At 41.7% G+C, this 20,106-nt stretch overlaps 2 protein-coding genes, 1 non-coding gene and 1 pseudogene across 4 annotated transcripts; all 4 read left to right on the top strand.

Moving 5' to 3' along the window:
* The first annotated feature begins 828 nt into the window (after positions 1–828).
* LOC104773825 (amidophosphoribosyltransferase 1, chloroplastic pseudogene) lies at positions 829–2,833 on the top strand (annotated as a pseudogene). The gene has a single exon (XR_015590437.1). The product of XR_015590437.1 is annotated as an amidophosphoribosyltransferase 1, chloroplastic pseudogene (transcript).
* Positions 2,834–4,771: 1,938 nt separating this feature from the next.
* Positions 4,772–5,923, top strand: LOC147920673 (uncharacterized). Its single transcript, XM_087501180.1, has 3 exons — positions 4,772–5,133; positions 5,252–5,339; positions 5,600–5,923. The coding sequence occupies exons 1-3, from the start codon at positions 4,772–4,774 to the stop codon at positions 5,921–5,923; spliced, it is 774 nt and encodes a 257-aa protein (XP_087357306.1).
* A 5,266-nt stretch (positions 5,924–11,189) lies between these two features.
* LOC147920674 (uncharacterized) lies at positions 11,190–11,720 on the top strand. Its single transcript, XM_087501181.1, has one exon. The coding sequence runs from the start codon at positions 11,190–11,192 to the stop codon at positions 11,718–11,720; it is 531 nt and encodes a 176-aa protein (XP_087357307.1).
* A 5,267-nt stretch (positions 11,721–16,987) lies between these two features.
* On the top strand, positions 16,988–17,093 carry LOC147920675 (small nucleolar RNA R71). Its single transcript, XR_015591885.1, has one exon. It is a non-coding gene; the product is annotated as a small nucleolar RNA R71 (small nucleolar RNA).
* The last annotated feature ends 3,013 nt before the right edge of the window (positions 17,094–20,106 follow it).

A 20,106-nucleotide genomic window follows, 5' to 3' on the forward strand; every position in this document is an offset into this window, starting at 1 on the left:
TATTTGCACGAAAGTGAATATTTTATTAAATATATTAGTATATATGCATGATAAATATGATAATTACATATAATTATATAATTAAATATTATTGAGTATTTTGTAATTATCAAATAGTTAGTAACGTGAATGTTTATTTACAAGCTGGGTAATTCTTTGTTGGGAACTAATGTGGGAGATTCTTCGACACGTTAGTAGTTATGTCGGGTCTTTTGATGGTGATGGCAGTAAAACTCTTGTGATTGTGACTCTTTGTGAACTTTTAGTTATGATATCACATATGTTTTTTTTTACCATCTATACTAAATTAGTTACAATTAATATTAATTTATTTTGCGGTAAACATGAGATACCAAATCAACATTAACTTTCTCTACCACTTAAAGTTTTGTTTTAAAATAAATAAAGAAAACAAAATTTTTAGGTAAGTAATCATAAATAAACGTTAAATTACGTAAATATATATATATATATATATGATTATTTTACTTGGAAATTAGAAAAATACATCAAAATAACAGAGACAAAACACCAAAATAACTACTTCATTAAGTTTATTTAATTAATTTGAATATTATTTTAATTAATTATCTATAAATATTTTTTTTTCAAATTGCATGTTTGTAACCCGTAACATTTTTTAAATAATGTATTTATTTTTGAGAGATGAAGATTATTTTGTTGAGAGATAAGATTATTTTGTTTGTTTGTTTTCTTTTTAAAATTTATTTTATTTTGTTTTGTTTTCTCTATTTCTTATTTTAATTATTTGAAAACCCGAATAAACCCTTTGGAAAGCAAAAGAAAAGATTCTCAGGAGGCGATACCACACCACAATCAAAAAAATCAAAACCCTTAAAGCCACCATCGCTTTCACACAGACACAAACAGCTTAATCCCAAAATCAGACCAAACAACAACAACAACAAAAAAAAACTACGAACCCTTTTTTGTCTTCCATGGCGGCCACAAACTTCTCCTCCTCTTCCCTCTCTTTAATCCCTAAACCAAACAATCCTCACACCACCATTAAACCTCTCCCTCTCTTCCCCAAACCCTTCCTTAAACCTCCCCATCTCTCTCTCCTTCCTTCTTCCATCTCCTCTTCTTCTCCTTCTCTCATCCATGGAGTCTCCTCCTACTTCTCATCTCCCTCCCCAGCCGAAGACCGTTCTCAAACCCCTTTTGATTACAACAACGAAGACGACGAAAAGCCTCGAGAAGAGTGCGGCGTCGTCGGAATCTACGGCGATCCAGAGGCTTCACGGCTCTGTTACTTAGCTCTCCACGCGCTACAACATCGTGGCCAAGAAGGTGCAGGTATTGTAACTGTTAGCAATGAGAAGGTTCTTCAAACCATTACAGGTGTTGGTTTAGTCTCTGAGGTTTTCAACGAATCCAAACTCGACCAGTTACCTGGTGAATTCGCAATAGGCCATGTCCGTTACTCAACCGCCGGAGCTTCAATGCTCAAGAACGTTCAGCCTTTCGTCGCCGGGTACAGATTCGGTTCAATCGGTGTTGCCCACAATGGTAATTTAGTAAATTACAAGACTTTGAGAGCTATGCTTGAAGAGAACGGTTCCATATTCAATACTAGCTCTGATACTGAGGTTGTGCTTCATTTGATTGCGATTTCTAAAGCTAGACCCTTTTTTATGAGGATCATTGATGCTTGTGAGAAGCTTCAAGGTGCTTATTCGATGGTGTTTGTTACTGAGGATAAGCTTGTTGCTGTTCGTGACCCATATGGGTTTAGGCCATTAGTTATGGGTAGGAGAAGTAACGGAGCTGTTGTTTTCGCTTCCGAGACTTGTGCTCTTGATTTGATTGAAGCTACTTATGAGAGAGAGGTTTATCCTGGTGAGGTTTTGGTTGTGGACAAGGATGGTGTGAAGTCTCAGTGTTTGATGCCTCGTCCTGAGATCAAGCAATGTATTTTCGAACACATCTACTTCTCTTTGCCTAACTCGATTGTGTTTGGTCGATCTGTGTATGAATCTAGGCATGTCTTTGGTGAGATTTTGGCGACAGAGTCCCCTGTTGAGTGCGATGTTGTGATCGCTGTGCCTGACTCTGGCGTTGTGGCTGCTCTCGGGTACGCTGCGAAATCGGGTGTACCGTTTCAGCAGGGACTGATTAGGTCTCATTATGTAGGGAGGACGTTCATTGAGCCGTCTCAGAAGATCAGAGACTTTGGTGTGAAGCTTAAGCTGTCTCCTGTTCGTGGGGTTTTAGAAGGGAAGAGAGTTGTTGTGGTGGATGATTCTATTGTGAGGGGCACCACTTCGTCTAAGATTGTGCGTTTACTGAGAGAAGCGGGTGCGAAAGAGGTTCATATGAGGATTGCTAGTCCTCCTATTGTGGCTTCTTGTTACTATGGAGTGGACACACCTAGCTCAGACGAATTGATATCCAACAGATTGAGTGTTGAGGAGATTAGCGAGTTCATCGGGAGTGACTCTCTTGCGTTTCTGTCGTTCGATACCTTGAAGAAACACTTAGGGAAAGACTCAAAGAGCTTCTGCTATGCGTGCTTCACAGGTGACTATCCCGTGAAGCCCACTGAAGTTAAGGTGAAACGAGGAGGGGATTTCATTGATGACGGTCTCGTTGGTAGTTTCGAAAACATCGAAGCAGGTTGGGTTCGGTAACCAGAGACTAATGGTAGTGATAAGATCTTTAGTAGATTCTGAAGTGTATGCTTTTGTTTTTTATTTTATTTTATCAGTTAGACATTATAGTCATATTTAGATATTTGTTTTGTTTGAATCTTGAAAGATTTTGATCTCATGGCGGGTCCTTTTATGAATCCAGTCTTATTTGGTAGACATCTCTCATTCTCCTGTTCTTCTCCAATAAGGGTTAATCTTTGTTTGGTTTAGAGTTTAGAGATTAGCTCAGTTTGTGAAAACGAGTTTAATGAGGATCCTTTTTAGTCAAAGTGAAGCAAAGAACCGCACATTTTCGGATTGTCGTGTTAGATCCATAAACAAAGGTATATATATACAAAGTTGGAGTCCTACTAGAATATTTCTTAACGCTTGAGAAGTACAGTATATCATATTGACTATGGATGATAGGTTGTTCTAACACTTGTGATAGATTACTCTTGTTGATGATATTTTTGTGGATGGGATGATGTACATATTTGTTGGTGCGGGAATTGGAATACCGGTCTAAACCACAAGTAAACCGGTTATTTAATCCGGGAATTCGCCTGACCTGCGAATTCGGCGTTTGATTGAAGGCCCAATCAAATCAACAGGCCCAGTCCGAGAGCAACAAGCCGACTTCCCAAGTCGGCTCATGACCGACTTGACCAAGAAGAAGAATCTTTCCTCATTTCAGTTCAAAGCATTAGGAAAGTATACATATTATGTAATCTAAGAAAACACATAAATAGAGGGGAACCCTTTCTTTGTAAGCCATCCAACAAATAATACAATAACTCTAGTTTCTACTTGTTCTTGAGCGAAACCCAAACTTGTTTCTTAAGAAATTCCAATTCTTCTTTGTTCTTAACTTTGATCGAGTTTTCTTGACAGAGAGTTCTTATTGAATTTGTTTCCCCTCTAACAAATTCACTGTGAGAAACCTAGTTTCTACAATTGGCACCGTCTGTGGGGACGCAAAGTTCTGAACAACTTTCCTCTTAGATACACGCTTCAAAGCTTCTCTCGCAACCGAAACGATGGTTCCACCCTCCAACTAAGAAATCACTGGTTCTACTCCTTTCCAACAAGACGCCTCCTCCGCTGGGAGCCTCGAGAACCGCAACTCGCGGGGCACCATCTCAAAACCCAACACCACTTCCACTGAAGTACCTTCTCTGGTCTATGTTCGACGCAGCCAGAACGCGTCGACCAACCTGATCGATGACCAACCTTCTCCGCAACCAGAGACAGACGTAGTTGAAACACCAAGCCACGAGACGGAGGACACCAATGGGGAGCAATCTGTTGATGGGACTGGTGTCGAGCAACCTCCTGTCGCGCAGGTCGCGCAACCTCCTGTTGCGCAGGTCGCGCAACCCCCTCAAGCCGTATCCTTAAACGACTTCCAAGTCGTCTTTGGGACGATGACCAAGGAGATGTACCAGATGATCTCTGACACCAACCGCCGAATGGACGCGGTCGAGCGTCGCACGCCACCTCCCCCGCAGCAACCCACTCCTCCGCAGCAGCCGATCAGGAAGAACGGTACAGCCCAGCACTACCTGTTCCCCGATACCCCACCTTTGGCTGACCGTTCTGGGGCTCAGTCCGTCCCATTGGGCGTGGCTTCGGGAGCACAACCTCATGTTGGACAGTCTCTGTAAGGCCCTGTGACCTCGGACCAGCATCGCGAGTTCGAGGTGATCCATTCGAAAATTCGGGATATGGGATCACTTATCCATCGCACCGTTAGTACGGCTCCCGAGATCGATAGGATGTTCGAAGCAACGCAGCAGACCCCGTTCAACTAGAGGATCATGTAAGACGCGGTCCCGCACGTGAAACTGAGACTTCTGACCTATGAAGGCAACAAGGACACAGTGCAATTCATGATGCTGTTCATGGCAACGATAGCAAAAGCTCGCTTCATCGAGGACCAGAAGGACGTCAGACATTGTCAGCTCTTCATGGAAAGCCTATCAGGGAACGCAATGACTTGGTTCTCAAGACTTGAGCCGAATTAGATCGACAACTTTGCCCATTTAGCGACAGCTTTCTTACGGCACTTCCGAGTCTTTATCGAACGGGGCGTTTCCAGCGCGAAACTGTGGGAGATGACTCAGAAATCCAATGAATCCTTGCACCAATTCCTGGCCAGGTTCAAGGAAAAATTCTCCAGCGTTTCTATCTCAGAGGTCGCCGCAATCACCGTTTTCAAAAAGGGACTCCTCCCCGGGTCGCCCTTGCAAAGGGATCTGAACATTCGAGAGCCGAAAGACTTGGATGATGCGCTTCACCATGCTTCTCGATATGCGCTGGTGGAGGAGGATGACGCCAGGCGAGCCGCAAAGGCTGCTCTCACACGGTTAATTCCCGCAAAGGACAGGAACCAGGAAGACTATAGCGAACCCCAAAGACATTATGATCCAAAGGATTCAAAGCGGAGCGCAGTCCATGTTGTTTCCGAAACCAATGGGTAGAACAAATCGCTCGTTTATCCACGGGCAGAGTAGTACTGAGACTTCCACAAGGTTCCCGGACATTCGACATCCAAGTGCAAACATCTATCAAACTATTTGTTCGACAAATACTAGGCCGGCGAGATCGAAGCTGTCTACTAGCCTAAGGGTTTCCGTGGGGGCAAGCGGAATCACACTAGGAAACCGGGGTGACGTAACGCAGGTCAGGGATCAGGAACTAACCACCGAGCTAACAACGGTCAAACTAATGAACGACAAAGCTCACTGCCCGTAGAAGACCTCGACAACCCCGCTCCAGAAGACGATCTCCCAGGTCCTCCCAAACGCCAATGGGGTCAACAACCAGAACGCGTTAACTCTCCACTCCAAGGTCGGATTAATATGATTATCAGTCAAACCGAGGAGTCTAACAACTCCGTCCGGGCTTTGAAGAAGCGAGTGTGACAAATCTGTAGCGTGCAGGCGATCTCGGAAGAACAACCACTCAACAATGACTTGATATCGTTCACAACCGAACACGCCAAAGGAATTCACCATCCTCATAACGACCCTCTGGTCGTCAAAGTTGCAATGGGTGAGTTCGATGTAGAAAGAGTCCTGGTCGATACCAGGAGCACGATGAACGTCATGTTCTCACAGATGTTGGAAAAGATGGGTATCACGCCAGAGCAAGTTAAGCCGGGTACCCGAATGCTGACCGGGTATGATGGTATCGCCAAGATGTCGATGGGCGATGTCAAGCTGCAAGTTCGCGTCAGCGGGGTCATACGAAAACCAAATTCGTAATCATAAATGCACCTCCAATCTACAACGCTATCTTAGGATCGCCCTGGATATATGCCATGCGGGCAATTCCTTCCACGTACCACCTTTGGGTCAAATTTCCAAACGCCATTGGTATCTACATGCTGTATGGCGACCAGATGATTGTTCGGACTTGCTCCGTCATCGAGGAAAACAAAGGCGGAAATAGGAAGCATCAAATACAGAGAGGGGACCACCTGATTGGTCCCCAAAAGCCGGGACGCGACTTGCTGAAGTCGCCGGAGTGTCGGATCATCCAAGTCAACATCGATGATACAAACCCTTCACGGACAGTCGGGATCGGAGCTGAACTGGACGGGCAGATCAAAATCGAGTTGATTGCTTTCCTCAAATATAGGTCTTAAACGTTCGCCTGGTCCACTAAAGACATGGTTGGAATCGACGCTGTCGTCGCTTACCACAAGCTCAATATTGACCCTACGTTCAAGCCAATTCTTTAGAAACGTCGACGCCTGGGGTTGGATTGCGCCAAGGCGGTGCAGGATGAAATTGAGCGGCTACTTAAAGCTGACAAGATAATCGGGGTCCAATATCCCGATTGGTTTGCAAATCCAAAGGTAGTAAAGAAGAAAAACAACAAGTGGAGAGTCTGTGTGGATTTCACAGATCTTAATAAGGCTTGTCCGAAGGATTGCTTTCTTTTACCACGCATAGATCACCTTGTGGAAGCTACTGTCGGAAACCAACTGTTGTCGTTCATGCACGCCTTCTCAGCTTTCAATCAGATCGCGATGAGCCCGGCGGATCGAGAAAAACAGCTTTTATAATGGACATAGGGACTTACTGCTACAAAGTCATGCCATTTGGATTAAAAAAATGACGGAACAACTTACCAATGGTTTGTGAACCTGCTGGGCCGAACAATGGAGGTCTACATCGATGACATGTTAGTCAGATCCTTGGTCGCAGAACAACATGTCCGACACCTTGCTGAATGTTTCGACATCTTGGATCAGTTTCAGATGAAATTGAATCCGACGAAGTGCACTTTCGGCGTGACCTCAGGAGAATTCTTGGGATACAGCGTGACAAAATGAGGGATTGATGTAATGACCCTCACTACGGGATAAAATTCAGAACAAAAACCCCTGGCCAAAGGATCTGGAAAGGACGAGGAAAGGAGGCAACAAAGAAAGGTAGAAGAATTGCTGAAGAAATGCCCAAGAAAATGTTGACGGACCGGAAGATGGCCATGTACCATGTACCATGTACCATGTACCACGTGTCGTACCATGTACCGTACTATATACTGTACCATGTACCGTACCGCGGACGTACCACGTACCGTAGGACAGAGTCGTCCGAGGCGTACCACAGACCCGAGACGTACCGCAGAGTCGTCCGTGACCGTGCCGCGACACGAACCGTCGACTGCACCGCGATGATGCTAGCATAGCAGATAAGAGTCAAAGGATTAAGGAACTTAAGTCTCCTTCATTGACCAATCAAAATTCTTGCAAAAAAGTGAGAAAAACATAATCATTATGTTTTCACAAAATTGGCCAATCAAATTGCATGCAAAAAGGAGTGTGAGACAAAGGAGAAGATGTGGTCATTATTTAACCAAGTAATGCATGTCTCCACCAAGCATTGTCTAGAAGAGAAGAAGTGGTGAAGAATTGGCCAAGTTTTAGCATTTCTCACCAAGCTTTCAAGGAGACTTTCTCACCAAGTTTTCGAAAACTTTCTCACCAATTTTTGAAGCTCGCAATGCATTGGCTCATTCTGCCGCCCAAGCTCTCTATAAAAGGAAGCTCACTTCTCTTTATTTTCGCAAAAACAAGCTAAGTAAAGAAGAAGGAGAGAAAAGAGAGAAAAGAGAGAAAAGAGAGAGGGTTGAGAAGGAAGAAGGCGTGAAGAAGAAGAGTGTGAAGGAAGGACAACAGCAAGACAAGACTATCGACTGCTGCCAAGACTGTTGCATCGAGAAGGAACTTGATTGCCACAAGGAAGATCCGAAGTGCTGCCAAGGGAGAGACGTCGCAGAATCCGTTCACTCCACCAAGAGTTCCCCGGTATTCTGTGAGTCCAGGCACATTTCACCGAACTAGATGGAGTCTAAAGACTTCCGTCTAGTAAACGGTTTGCATTGAGCATATAGTTGCATTTACTTGAATTTATCTTTGTGATTTTTCTTGGTTAAATACATGTGTTGTGAGGTTACTCTCGTTGCTAGTTCGAAATGTTCTAGTAACAGGGAAGGTAACTTAATTGTGAGGTTACTCTCGATACTAGTTCGAAATGTTCTAGTATCAGAGGTAGTAACTTGGTTAAGATACTTGTAAAATTATGAGCTTAAAACTATAAAAACTCAAGTATCAATCGGTTGAAGTCTTAAAGCATTTAGTCCGCGAGAAATTCCGGCTAGCGTAGTAAGACTAGGGTATGGCTGTCTTCAGACTATTTCCGAACCAGCATGCAGCCGCGTCATGTATCCATGTGCGTTTTTTTTAGGGTTGGTATGAAGAGCTCGGAGGTTACTGGGCTCGCATCCCTGGCCGAAGCTGTCTACACCACGGTGTAGCTCGAAGAGTTGTTCTAGTTGCATGCCTTTGTGGTTGCAATGCGGAGGTGTTGAGGAGAGGAAGCATACCGGGACCATAAATTAAAACTTGTTAAAAACTTTTTAGCTTTTATTCAAGTTTTATTGCTTTGTACTTGATTGATTGCTTGCTAGATTTATTTTCTTCATTAGCTCATTATCTTCCGCATGCTATCTCTGATTGTTTGATTGATTGTTTGCTTGCTTGCATGTTTGATTGCTTGCTTGCTTGATTGTTGTTTTGGGGATTTGGGGTTGGGGATTTATTTTCTGCAGGAACCCAGTGACTCACTAACTAATATTAGATTACTTATGATAAAAATTTGTCTTGCAGGTAACCTTAGAGGGGATTAGAGGGTGTGGTGAACGATAGGACCCCATAGTAGTTTTTGTGTCTGTTTGTAAAATCAAGTATGTTTTACTATGTAACCGAACCTTTGGCACTAGGCCTTATCTTCGAACCTTATAATCTTTTGGTACTTAGTTTGTAATAAACTACTTATATATTAGTACAATTGGATTTTATATTCGTACGAGTAATAACTGATATAGACTTTGTCCAAGTCGGCTCAACACCTGGGATGTCCCAAGGGTTGCAAAGCCTGAATTATGTCCCAGTCGAGTGAAAACCCCGCCGATGGACTGTCTAAGGGTCCTGATTCGTTCTCGAACCTCGGCCGGATCGTCGGTGGACGTTTTCAAAGTGGCATCCCGGGGGGCCCTTGGCCTGTCCGGCCATAGGACGGTTCGGGGGCGTTACAACGGTGGTATCAGAGCATGGTTATGATGCTAGTAGGATTTGTATTTTCAAATGTTTTATCGAGTCAAAATGGTCGCAAATAGACACTTAGGATAATCCGGTTTGTTCACCAATTTAGGATTAGAGGGGATGGGATTAGGTAACCCTTACTATTGATGATGGATGCATATGTCTGGCCAAGGATCTGAAAGGTCTAGATCGATGCACTTCACGCCGGATCTAGAGAGGGGTTCAAGTCAACAGTTTGGTCCAGAGGAATGGGGTCCACATTTTGGAGATGAGCAAGGAGAGGAATCGTTTCTAGGCATTTACGAGCCAAATATGTATATGCCTGAATGGGATGTGCCCGGTGCGACGCCGAGGTACTCACCAGCAAATTCTACCCGGTACAGCACACCAGAGTACATGTACCCGCCAAATAGAGAGTATTCGCCGATTGGACAGTTCGTTACCAACCCGAATCCAAACATGCCAAGAGGAGACCAAGGACGTGAGGAGAACACAAATGAGCTGAGGGTACCAGAGACCCAGCAAACGCTAAAGATGATACAAGATCTTTTAAACCACATGATTCAGCAGCAACAGGAGCAGAACCAAAGAAGCCAGCAGGACGATACTCCATTGTCTAACTTTTTGAACCTGGTGATAATGATGAGGAACGTAGGAGTCTGCAAGTTCAAGGGGGAGCAGAACACGGTGTTAGCTGACAAGAGGATAAGAGAATTGGAGTTAAATTTCGAGACATCAAGATGCCCGGAGGAATACAAGAAGGTGATTGCAATCAACTTTCTGGAGGAAGATGCACGCGCATGGTGGGATAGTGTAGTCCCTCGTTACCACTACATGCCGATAACTTGGGAGATCTTCAGGAGAGAGTTCGAGAAGAAGTATTTTCCACCAGAGTCATGTGATCGATTAGAGATTCAGTTCCTACGTCTCGAACAGGGAGATATGAGTGTTTGAGCTGATGGACAGATCTTCACTCGACATCGGAGATATTTGTACAAGGGAAATGACGACGAAGAAGCTATGGCCCGTAGATTTCTTTATGGACTACGACCATAAGTAAAAGGAAGATTGCATGATGTGACATATAAGAGTATCGCTGAGGTGGAAGAGCGAGCTGTGAACGTAGAGGAAGGAATTGAGCTGGAGAAAAAAGTGATGGCCCAAGAGAAGAAGAAGGAACCTGTTCAGCAGAGCAAGGTAGTGAATTTCCGAAAGGTTAACCAAGTAGCTAGACGGAACAAAGGTGCGAATCGTGGTAAGGTACAATGACCAACTTTGATCCGAGAGAATGTTTTACGTGTGGTCAACTTGGACCCTTTTCCCGAGCTTGTCCGACACTTTCTGAAGCCAAGAGTCCCAATCTTGCGCTGATCACATGTTTCTACTGTGGAGAAATGGGACACTATGCAACCTCATGTCCATCGAACCTAACCAAACTGAACGCCCAAACTGTGAACCGTGCTCAGCCAGTGCAACAAGTGAAGGAACCCCCGGCAAAGAAACAGGCGACCCCAGCTAATGTTTATGCCTTAGGATTAGAGCCACCCAAACCTCCAGCACCTGCGAAAGGTCCGATAACAGGTTTGATTGGGTTCTAACTCTCTTGTGATTGATTGTGTGTTTGTGTGATTGTGTGTCTAGTTTTGCATTGCATTTTTTTTTTATTTGTTATGCATTGGGAACATTACTAGTTGGTGGTAACCCACCTCATGTATTGTTCGATTCGGGAGCATCCAATAGTTTTGTGACTCCCGAAGTGGCCGAAAAGTTTGGAGAGTTGTGTGAAGAGGAGGAAGTGAATATAAACATATACACCGCTGGTAATCAACCGCCCCTCAAGACCAGAAGGAGGATCAAGGAAGAGTCGATAGTCTTGCAAGATACAAAATCTACCAGGGAATCTGCTTGTAATGCCGATGGAGAGATTTGATGTCATACTCGGAATGGATTGGTTATCAGAACCCCAAGCCCATATAGACTGCAGCAGGAGCCGAGTCATAATGGAAAATAGAGGAAGGACACCTCTAGTTTTCTACGGAATTTGTCCAAGCTCAAAGGCATATTTCGCATCAGCATTAAGAATTGGAAATTCTTTCGAGGAAGGGAGTGTTTACTTAGTCACTCTTACCGCCATGGGAGGAGATGACAAAGAAGACCTAGAAGTCGAGGACATCACAATAGTCAAGGACTTTGAAGATGTATTCAGGCCGTTAGAAGGATTGCCTCCACTAAGAAGCTATCCTTTTACCATAAACCTCGAGCCGGGAGCTACCCCGATTACTAAGGCGCTGTATCGCATGGCACCAGCCGAGTTGGCTGAACTCAAGACTCAGCTAGAGGACTTGTTAGAAAAAGGATTCATTCGACCAAGTTCATCGCCATGGGGAGCCATAATACTATTTGTCAAGAAGAAGAACGGGAGCATGCTCTTATGTATTGATTACTGAAACAAGAACTTTTTCAAGTATCTACTTATGGATGAATGAATGATGCAATCAAACAAACAAACATAAGTATGAATGATCAGAATGTAATGCAAGGTGTTTCAATTCCCTTATGATGTTGTAGCATAAAGGATGTCAATCCATAAAGAGTGTGATATGTAAGCAGTCAAGATGTGATCAATGCATTCAAGTTAAGCCAAATATCAAGTTGATTTGTTTCTAACAACCTAATGACAATAATGAAATGCAATGAACTAAGGCAACTTAAGACAATACTAATGCTGAATTAAACTATAGAACAAGTGCAATAAACAAGACTAAGCAGAATTAACTAATAAGCAGAAGAAAACATGAACAGAACAATGCATAAGCAAGAAAGTAAAATGGAGCTTGACCTAGCACTCGGTCGAGTGCATGGTCGAGTGGGGGGTCGAGTTGACAAGCGAATGAACAAAAACAGAGCAAATAATGAAAACAGAGCAAAAAACAAGCAATTAACAATACTTAAACAGGGAAATCAATAAACAAAGAAAATCCTAAGGATGGATTCATGGGATGGACTCAAGCTATGGCTATCTAAATTGGTCAACAAACCTCAATCAACAATGAGCTATCTCTAGACAATGATCTTCTAATACATGTTAATCCATTCTCATGACAATAACAATCAAGCGAAGATACTTCTTAGACCTAGTTCTCACTAGCTATTACATATCAAAGCATGCATTAAAACCCAGATCATCAATGTCAAAAATCACCTTAAACATCTAATCTCTTAGCATGCTTCATGATAATCTCTACCATTAGCCTTATCTAACAACTTAGACATTGGTGTGATGCTAAGAAGCTTAAGATCTATCCTTACCCTCTCAGTATAAGAATAGCATAGAGCATATCTAATCTAGAAGAGATATATAACAATCAAGCTCGACCAATCTAAACAACCATAACCTTTACCCAGCCTAATCCATCCCTAAGATCCTAAGCCACTAATAAGATCTAAAAATCATCATGAAGAACACAAACCCAGAAATTAATAAAACTATCATGACTAGAAAGATGAGATAAAGATGAACAATATTGAACAAAGAAGTGAAAGCAAATATTCAACAGATTCAAAGTTATCAAGGTTACAAATGTGTGAAAATCTAGAGAAAAGATAAGAGATGATGCAATAAAGTAAAAGAAGCTAAAAATAGCAAAAACTAGGTTATGAGGTGTCTACATGGTCTCCAGGGTCTCACCCTTTTCGGCCACAAGTGCCAGTACACATATATATAGTAAAGATAGAGAAGCCCTAGTTAGCTAGAGGACAAAACAGAGAGGCGGCGGTCAGCTCGACCATGTGCTCGGTCGAGTGCATGGTCGAGTGGTTGGTCCGTCACGTAGCTCGAGTCTTCGATCTGGGATGATATTCGTTCAGTAAAATCGGTATAACTCTTGCACTGCACCTCTGATTGCCTTTTAACCACCGACATTCGAAAGTTAACTCAATTGCCTACAACTCTCTTAAGGGACGCGGAAGCTGAATCGCAACGGAAGATCTTCATTTGGATCGATCTTTGAGGATCTCGTTATGAATCCGACCGAGTACTCGACCATGTGCCTGCTCGAGTGCTGTGGTCGAGTTGCCTTGCGAATCCACTTCCTGATACTTTCAGTCCTCTTGTTTAGCTCCAGAAATAACACCAAGTCCTTCCTTACCCTTTTAGAGCTCCATAACACCTAATAATACTCCAAATGCACAAAAATATGCAATGCTTCTAAACATCCTAAGTGCATATTTGGACATAAATGGCTATAAAACCTAAGGAATCCTTTCTATATGATGCAAAACATGAACTAAACAAGGCCTTAAATATGGTAAAATATAGTAACATCAACACCCCCAAACTTAGTCTTTTGTTGCCCTCAAGCAAATAAACATGACATAAGTAGGAAGGTGAGGTTTGAAAGTGGGATCTTAGAACCTAACAACTTACTAATGAGCTACCTAGAATCAATGTCCAAGTTACTAGTACTATGATGCAAGGTGAATGAGCTGTACTTAAAAACTTTAGACAGACCTATCACAACCTCTACTGATTCAAGCCTTAGATATCCAAATGCATTCAGATCAATCATTTCCTTTAACATTCATTAAGCAAGAACATGAATCAGATTGTGCAATGTTTAAACTCATTTGGCTTGGAGATAAAGGTTTAGAGACAAGGATGGTCTCTCTTTAGAGTGGGGCTCATTAAGTCAAGGTTCTCTCATAAAAATAGATTGAGCTTTAGAAGAAGGCTAAAGGTAAGAACTAATAGACACATACAAGAACAAAACCTTGTCTACCCAAAGGCACCCAAAGTGTTTGATCCTAACATTCTAATCCCAAATGGTCCTAATTCTACCATTTGTCTTCTTCTCTTCTCAAGTACCCTTTTTCTCTTTTTGTTTTAAGCCTTAGGAGAGGTTTCTTATTTGAATCAACTAGTGGAATGGGGACTTCTTTCTAATTGATATGGTTCCCTTTTCTTCTTAATCTTTAAGACATAAAAGCTTTTTGCTAGACTCTTCTTTTCTTTCTTTCTTTTCTTTGGTTAGAACCATCTTCAACAATCTTTATACTTCCCATTCTTTCACTAAACCTTAAATTCTCTTAAACACATTCCCCTCCTAAAGAGTCTAACCTTTTTTTTTTTTTTTTTTTTCTTTTCTTTTCTTTTTTCAAAACAACCAAGTCCCAAACCCAACAATTCAACCACCTAGTCCTATCTAGTTTGAAAATTGCAAACTAGAACTACACAAGGCTTTACTCTTGTCAGCTCAAACCTAACACTTTCTACCAAGCTCAATCCCAAAAAGGCCTTACACACTCAATAAATAACATGGCTTGAAAGAAGGGTTGGTTAAGGGTAGGAGAAACTGATTTAAAAGTGAAATCAGCTATTTGGATCAACAAGAGTGGTAAAAAGGAAAAAGATGATCCAAATATGTGTATGGTATCCATGAGTTTAAAACAATGCACAACCAGATAATTACAACTCAATATTAGGTTCTTATAAGTAGGAAATGACATCAAATCACAACATGCTTCCATTTAGACCAAAATTCAATATAAGAATTCAAGGCTTGGTTCAATCTTATGTTTCTCTCACTCAACTATCATCAAAGTACTATTAACTTGGGCATTGATCCTAGTCTAGCTAATTTAAACAAGTTAAAAAGGCTGAACTCATCATAGATCCCTAATGCAAATATGAAACAGTCCTACATGAAACATATTAACAAGATCCTAATATGCAATGCAAACTACATGAACACTCTTTTTTTTGTAAAGATTTTTGCAAAAATTTTCAAATTTTTAGGTTTTTCTATGCCATAGATGAAATACAAGTACTAACATGATTATGCTAAAAATTTGAAATAAGAAAACAAAACACAACATCAAATGTCATCTCAAACCCTCCCCCAAACTTAAATTACACAGTCCCTTGTGTAAGAGAAATTTGAAGGAGGATTTAAGAATCAGGAAACAACACAAAAACAAAAAATGCAATGTTATATACAAATATAGAGTTGGAGTATTACTTGGGATGGGCTAAGGGTGGGATTCATTTGATATCCACCAAGTTCTTAAAGGACCTCCATGCTACCTGACCAACTATAACACTAAAGAAAACAAGATCAAAATAACAAGAAACTTAAAACCAATATGTACAAGGATACCTTTGGGACTTCCTCCCAAGTGAGCTTGTTTAAAGTCTCTAAGCTTGACTTTGCATACTTCTTATGCTTTGGAATGGTTATAGAGAGGTGATGAAGTCCCCTCAGTTCTTAGAGATTGCATTGCTCCTCTTATTCCTGGGTCAATGCTAAAAGAGCTGTGTCTGCTAAGAATACTCAGACCTTGTCTTGCTTTCTTTGGAGAGGAACTTCTCACTCTACCATGAAGCTTCTTGATTTGCCCCCTTATGTCCTCATCCTTAGTTGTTAAATCCCTCACTGAATCATGTAGAATGTTGATAGTTTGAAGCTTAGACAGACCATTGAAGGAAGGATTTCTTGGCTCTTGTTGTTGATGAAGCTTGGGGATGAAGTCTGGGCATTTTGGGTGACTTGGTACCACTCGATCGAGTGACTTAAGGTGCTCGGTCAAGTGGCAGGTCGAGTGGTAGGTCGAGTGGAAGGCCGGGTGACCTAAAATCTCTGTTTCTACCCAATTCACACCCTGAAAGATTTCAGACTCAGTTTCATGACCTTTCTTTTCAATCCTGAAGGTCTTCCCATCAATAGTTGGCTTCTTCTGCTCAAGCTTTTTAACTTGTGGCTTCTCTTTCATTTCAACATCTTGTAACAAAGGTTCATGACTCAAGACCATCAATGCCTGCTTATCAATAGAAGCCTTGTACTTTTTCTGCATTTGCTCTTTAAACCGTCCTGGAAATGGCAAAGGTGGCTGATAGGGAGGAGGAATGAACCGAACCGACTTGCTAGATTCTTGAGCAATGACTCGATCAGGCACTCGACCAGGCACTCGACCGTGTGCATGGTCGAGTGTATGGTCGAGTTGTGTCTCAAGCTCAGTTCTCTTCTCATTCTGCAGCTCTGGTTGAAGAAAATTCTCCCCAACTTAGTTGTCACTGTCCTCAGTGAGCTTTGAAGGTAGTTCTTTGAGAGAGATAGCTTGGGCAGTGGCATACTCCTTTAGATTGTCAATTGATGTCCCATTGAGTTTTCTAGAAGAAGAAGATTCACTCTTGCTCTCAAGGTGAAGGATTCTGCAAGTTAAAGCTTCAATCGTGATATTAAGGGCACCATATGTGGAGTCTATCTTGTTTTTCATCTCTGTGAGCTTAGTACTTTTTTCCATATCTCCAATAGCTTGGCCTTGTAGCAGTTGTTGAAGCATACTCTTCATCTCTTGATCTAGAGCAGGAGATTGTTGGAGTTGTTGTGGAGGATAGACTTGAACCATAAACTTATCATCATCACAAACAACAGGTACTTGCTTTTGTTGGGTTAGAAGTAGTTTATCTAGCTTCTCAAGCTTCTCATCTAAGGCTTGTAGTTCCTTTATATGCCCTTCCTCATAAGCAACACCTTCCCTTAAGCTTCTATCATATTCCTCACTGTAATTGCCATTGGACTGAGCAAAGTTCTCTACTAATTCCAAACCTTCATCTAAATCTTTATTCATGAAGCTTCCATTGGAGGCTGTGTCTAGGAGCATCCTGATCTTGGGAAGAACACCTCTATACAAAGTACAAAACAAATATTCCCTGCTGAATCCATGATGTGGGCATTGTCTCTGGTAGCCTTTGAAGCGCTCCCATGCTTCACTGAAACATTCACCATTTTGTTGGAGAAATCCTGAAATGGCATTCCTCAAATGTGCAGTCCTTGAACTAGTGAAGTATTTTGCAAGGAAGACTTTCTTACAATCAACCCAAGAGGTGATTTTTCCAGAATGTAGAGTCTTCTCCCACTGATGTGCTTTATCTCCTAGAGAAAAAGGAAACAACCTCAGCTTCAAGGCATCCTCACTAACTCCATTGATATTGGTAAGGCTACAGAGCCTATCAAACTCATCAAGATGTGCAAGGGGGTCTTCACTAGGAAGTCCATAAAATCTGTTGCTCTGAACCATTGAGATCAAACTAGTCTTGATTGTGAAGGTTGTGTTGTGGACAGGAGGAGGCACTATCCCATATCTCTGATTATGAGTAGTGGGAGCATCACTATCACCAATCTTCCTTCTCCTTGGAGGTTCAATCTGATCCTGTTGTAGTTCCATTTCCACCTCTTCTTCTGTTTTTTTGAGACTCTGAACAAGTGCTCGACCAGGTGCTCGAACAAGCACTCGACCGTTTGCATTGAGGTACTCGGCCGAGTGCCTAGTCGAGTGGTACCTGAGAATCAAAACACAACACCAGAACAAGAGAGAGGTGAGTAATAGAATCAACAGTAACATAGCTTAATCTTGAAACAATGAAATCTCGACTGGAACATATAAACACCCTAATGGCAACGGCGCCAATTGAAACAAGAACTTTTTCAAGTATCTACTTATGAATGAATGAATGATGCAATCAAACAAACAAACATAAGTATGAATGATCAAAATGTAATGCAAGGTGTTTCAATTCCCTTATGATGTTGTAGCATAAAGGATGTCAATCCATAAAGAGTGTGATATGTAAGCAGTCAAGATGTGATCAATGCATTCAAGTTAAGCCAAATATCAAGTTGATTTGTTTCTAACAACCTAATGACAATAATGAAATGCAATGAACTAAGGCAACTTAAGACAATACTAATGCTGAATTAAACTATAGAACAAGTGCAATAAACAAGACTAAGCAGAATTAACTAATAAGCAGAAGAAAACATGAACAGAACAATGCATAAGCAAGAAAGTAAAATGGAGCTTGACCTAGCACTCGGTCGAGTGCATGGTCGAGTGGGGGGTCGAGTTGACAAGCGAATGAACAAAAACAGAGCAAATAATGAAAACAGAGCAAACAGCAAGCAATTAACAATACTTAAACAGGGAAATCAATAAACAAAGAAAATCCTAAGGATGGATTCATGGGATGGACTCAAGCTATGGCTATCTAAATTGGTCAACAAACCTCAATCAACAATGAGCTATCTCTAGACAATGATCTTCTAATACATGTTAATCCATTCTCATGACAATAACAATCAAGCGAAGATACTTCTTAGACCTAGTTCTCACTAGCTATTACATATCAAAGCATGCATTAAAACCCAGATCATCAATGTCAAAAATCACCTTAAACATCTAATCTCTTAGCATGCTTCATGATAATCTCTACCATTAGCCTTATCTAACAACTTAGACATTGGTGTGATGCTAAGAAGCTTAAGATCTATCCTTACCCTCTCAGTATAAGAATAGCATAGAGCATATCTAATCTAGAAGAGATATATAACAATCAAGCTTGACCAATCTAAACAACCATAACCTTTACCCAGCCTAATCCATCCCTAAGATCCTAAGCCACTAATAAGATCTAAAAATCATCATGAAGAACACAAACCCAGAAATTAATGAAACTATCATGACTAGAAAGATGAGATAAAGATGAACAATATTGAACAAAGAAGTGAAAGCAAATATTCAACAGATTCAAAGTTATCAAGGTTACAAATGTGTGAAAATCTAGAGAAAAGATAAGAGATGATGCAATAAAGTAAAAGAAGCTAAAAATGGCAAAAACTAGGTTATGAGGTGTCTACATGGTCTCCAGGGTCTCACCCTTTTCGGCCACAAGTGCCAGTACACATATATATAGTAAAGATAGAGAAGCCCTAGTTAGCTAGAGGACAAAACAGAGAGGCGGCAGTCAGCTCGACCATGTGCTCGGTCGAGTGCATGGTCGAGTGGTTGGTCCGTCACGTAGCTCGAGTCTTCGATCTGGGATGATATTCGTTCAGTAAAATCGGTATAACTCTTGCACTGCACCTCTGATTGCCTTTTAACCACCGACATTCGAAAGTTAACTCAATTTCCTACAACTCTCTTGAAGGACGCGGAAGCTGAATCGCAACGGAAGATCTTCATTTGGATCGATCTTTGAGGATCTCGTTATGAATCCGACCGAGTACTCGACCATGTGCCTGCTCGAGTGCTGTGGTCGAGTTGCCTTGCGAATCCACTTCCTGATACTTTCAGTCCTCTTGTTTAGCTCCAGAAATAACACCAAGTCCTTCCTTACCCTTTTAGAGCTCCATAACACCTAATAATACTCCAAATGCACAAAAATATTCAATGCATGCTTCTAAACATCCTAAGTGCATATTTGGACATAAATGGCTATAAAACCTAAGGAATACTTTCTATATGATGCAAAACATGAACTAAACAAGGCCTTAAATATGGTAAAATATAGTAACATCAATTACCGAGGAATCAATAACATAACCATCAAGGACAAGTATCCGTTACCACGGATTGACGAGCTGTTAGATCAACTCATAGGAGCAAGCTGGTTTTCGAATATTGATTTAGCCTCCGGCTACCACCAAATTTTGATCTTAGAACCATATGTGATGAAGACAGCCTTTCGAACAAGATATGGCCAGTATTAGTTCGTAGTGATGCCGTTTGGACTTACCAACGCGCCAGCAGCATTCATGCGACTCATGAATGAAGTTTTTCATGACTATTTCGATCAATTCGTGATAATATTCATTGATGACATCCTTATATACTCACAGAGTGCTGAAGAACATGAGGAACATTTGAGGAAGGTGTTAGAACGACTGAGGGAGAAGAAGCTGTTCGCCAAGTTCAGCAAGTGCCGATTTTGGCAAAGGGAGTTTGGGTTCCTAGGACATCAAGTCTCAGAACAAGGAGTGTCCGCCGACCCAGAGAAGA

This window comes from Camelina sativa, chromosome 19 (assembly GCF_030686135.1).
Source record: "Camelina sativa cultivar CO46 ecotype springtype chromosome 19, ASM3068613v1".
In the NCBI taxonomy this organism is placed as follows: Eukaryota; Viridiplantae; Streptophyta; class Magnoliopsida; order Brassicales; family Brassicaceae; genus Camelina; species Camelina sativa.

Coding starts and splice junctions, on each gene's coding strand:
- LOC147920674 (XM_087501181.1), top strand. CDS start 11,190: ATGGAGAGATTTGATGTCATACTCGGAATGGATTGGTTATCAGAACCC.
- LOC147920673 (XM_087501180.1), top strand. CDS start 4,772: ATGACTCAGAAATCCAATGAATCCTTGCACCAATTCCTGGCCAGGTTC. Junction 5,134..5,251: donor GTTGTTTCCGAAACCAATGG/GTAGAACAAATC, acceptor GACAAATACTAG/GCCGGCGAGATCGAAGCTGT. Junction 5,340..5,599: donor ACCGGGGTGACGTAACGCAG/GTCAGGGATCAG, acceptor TGTAGCGTGCAG/GCGATCTCGGAAGAACAACC.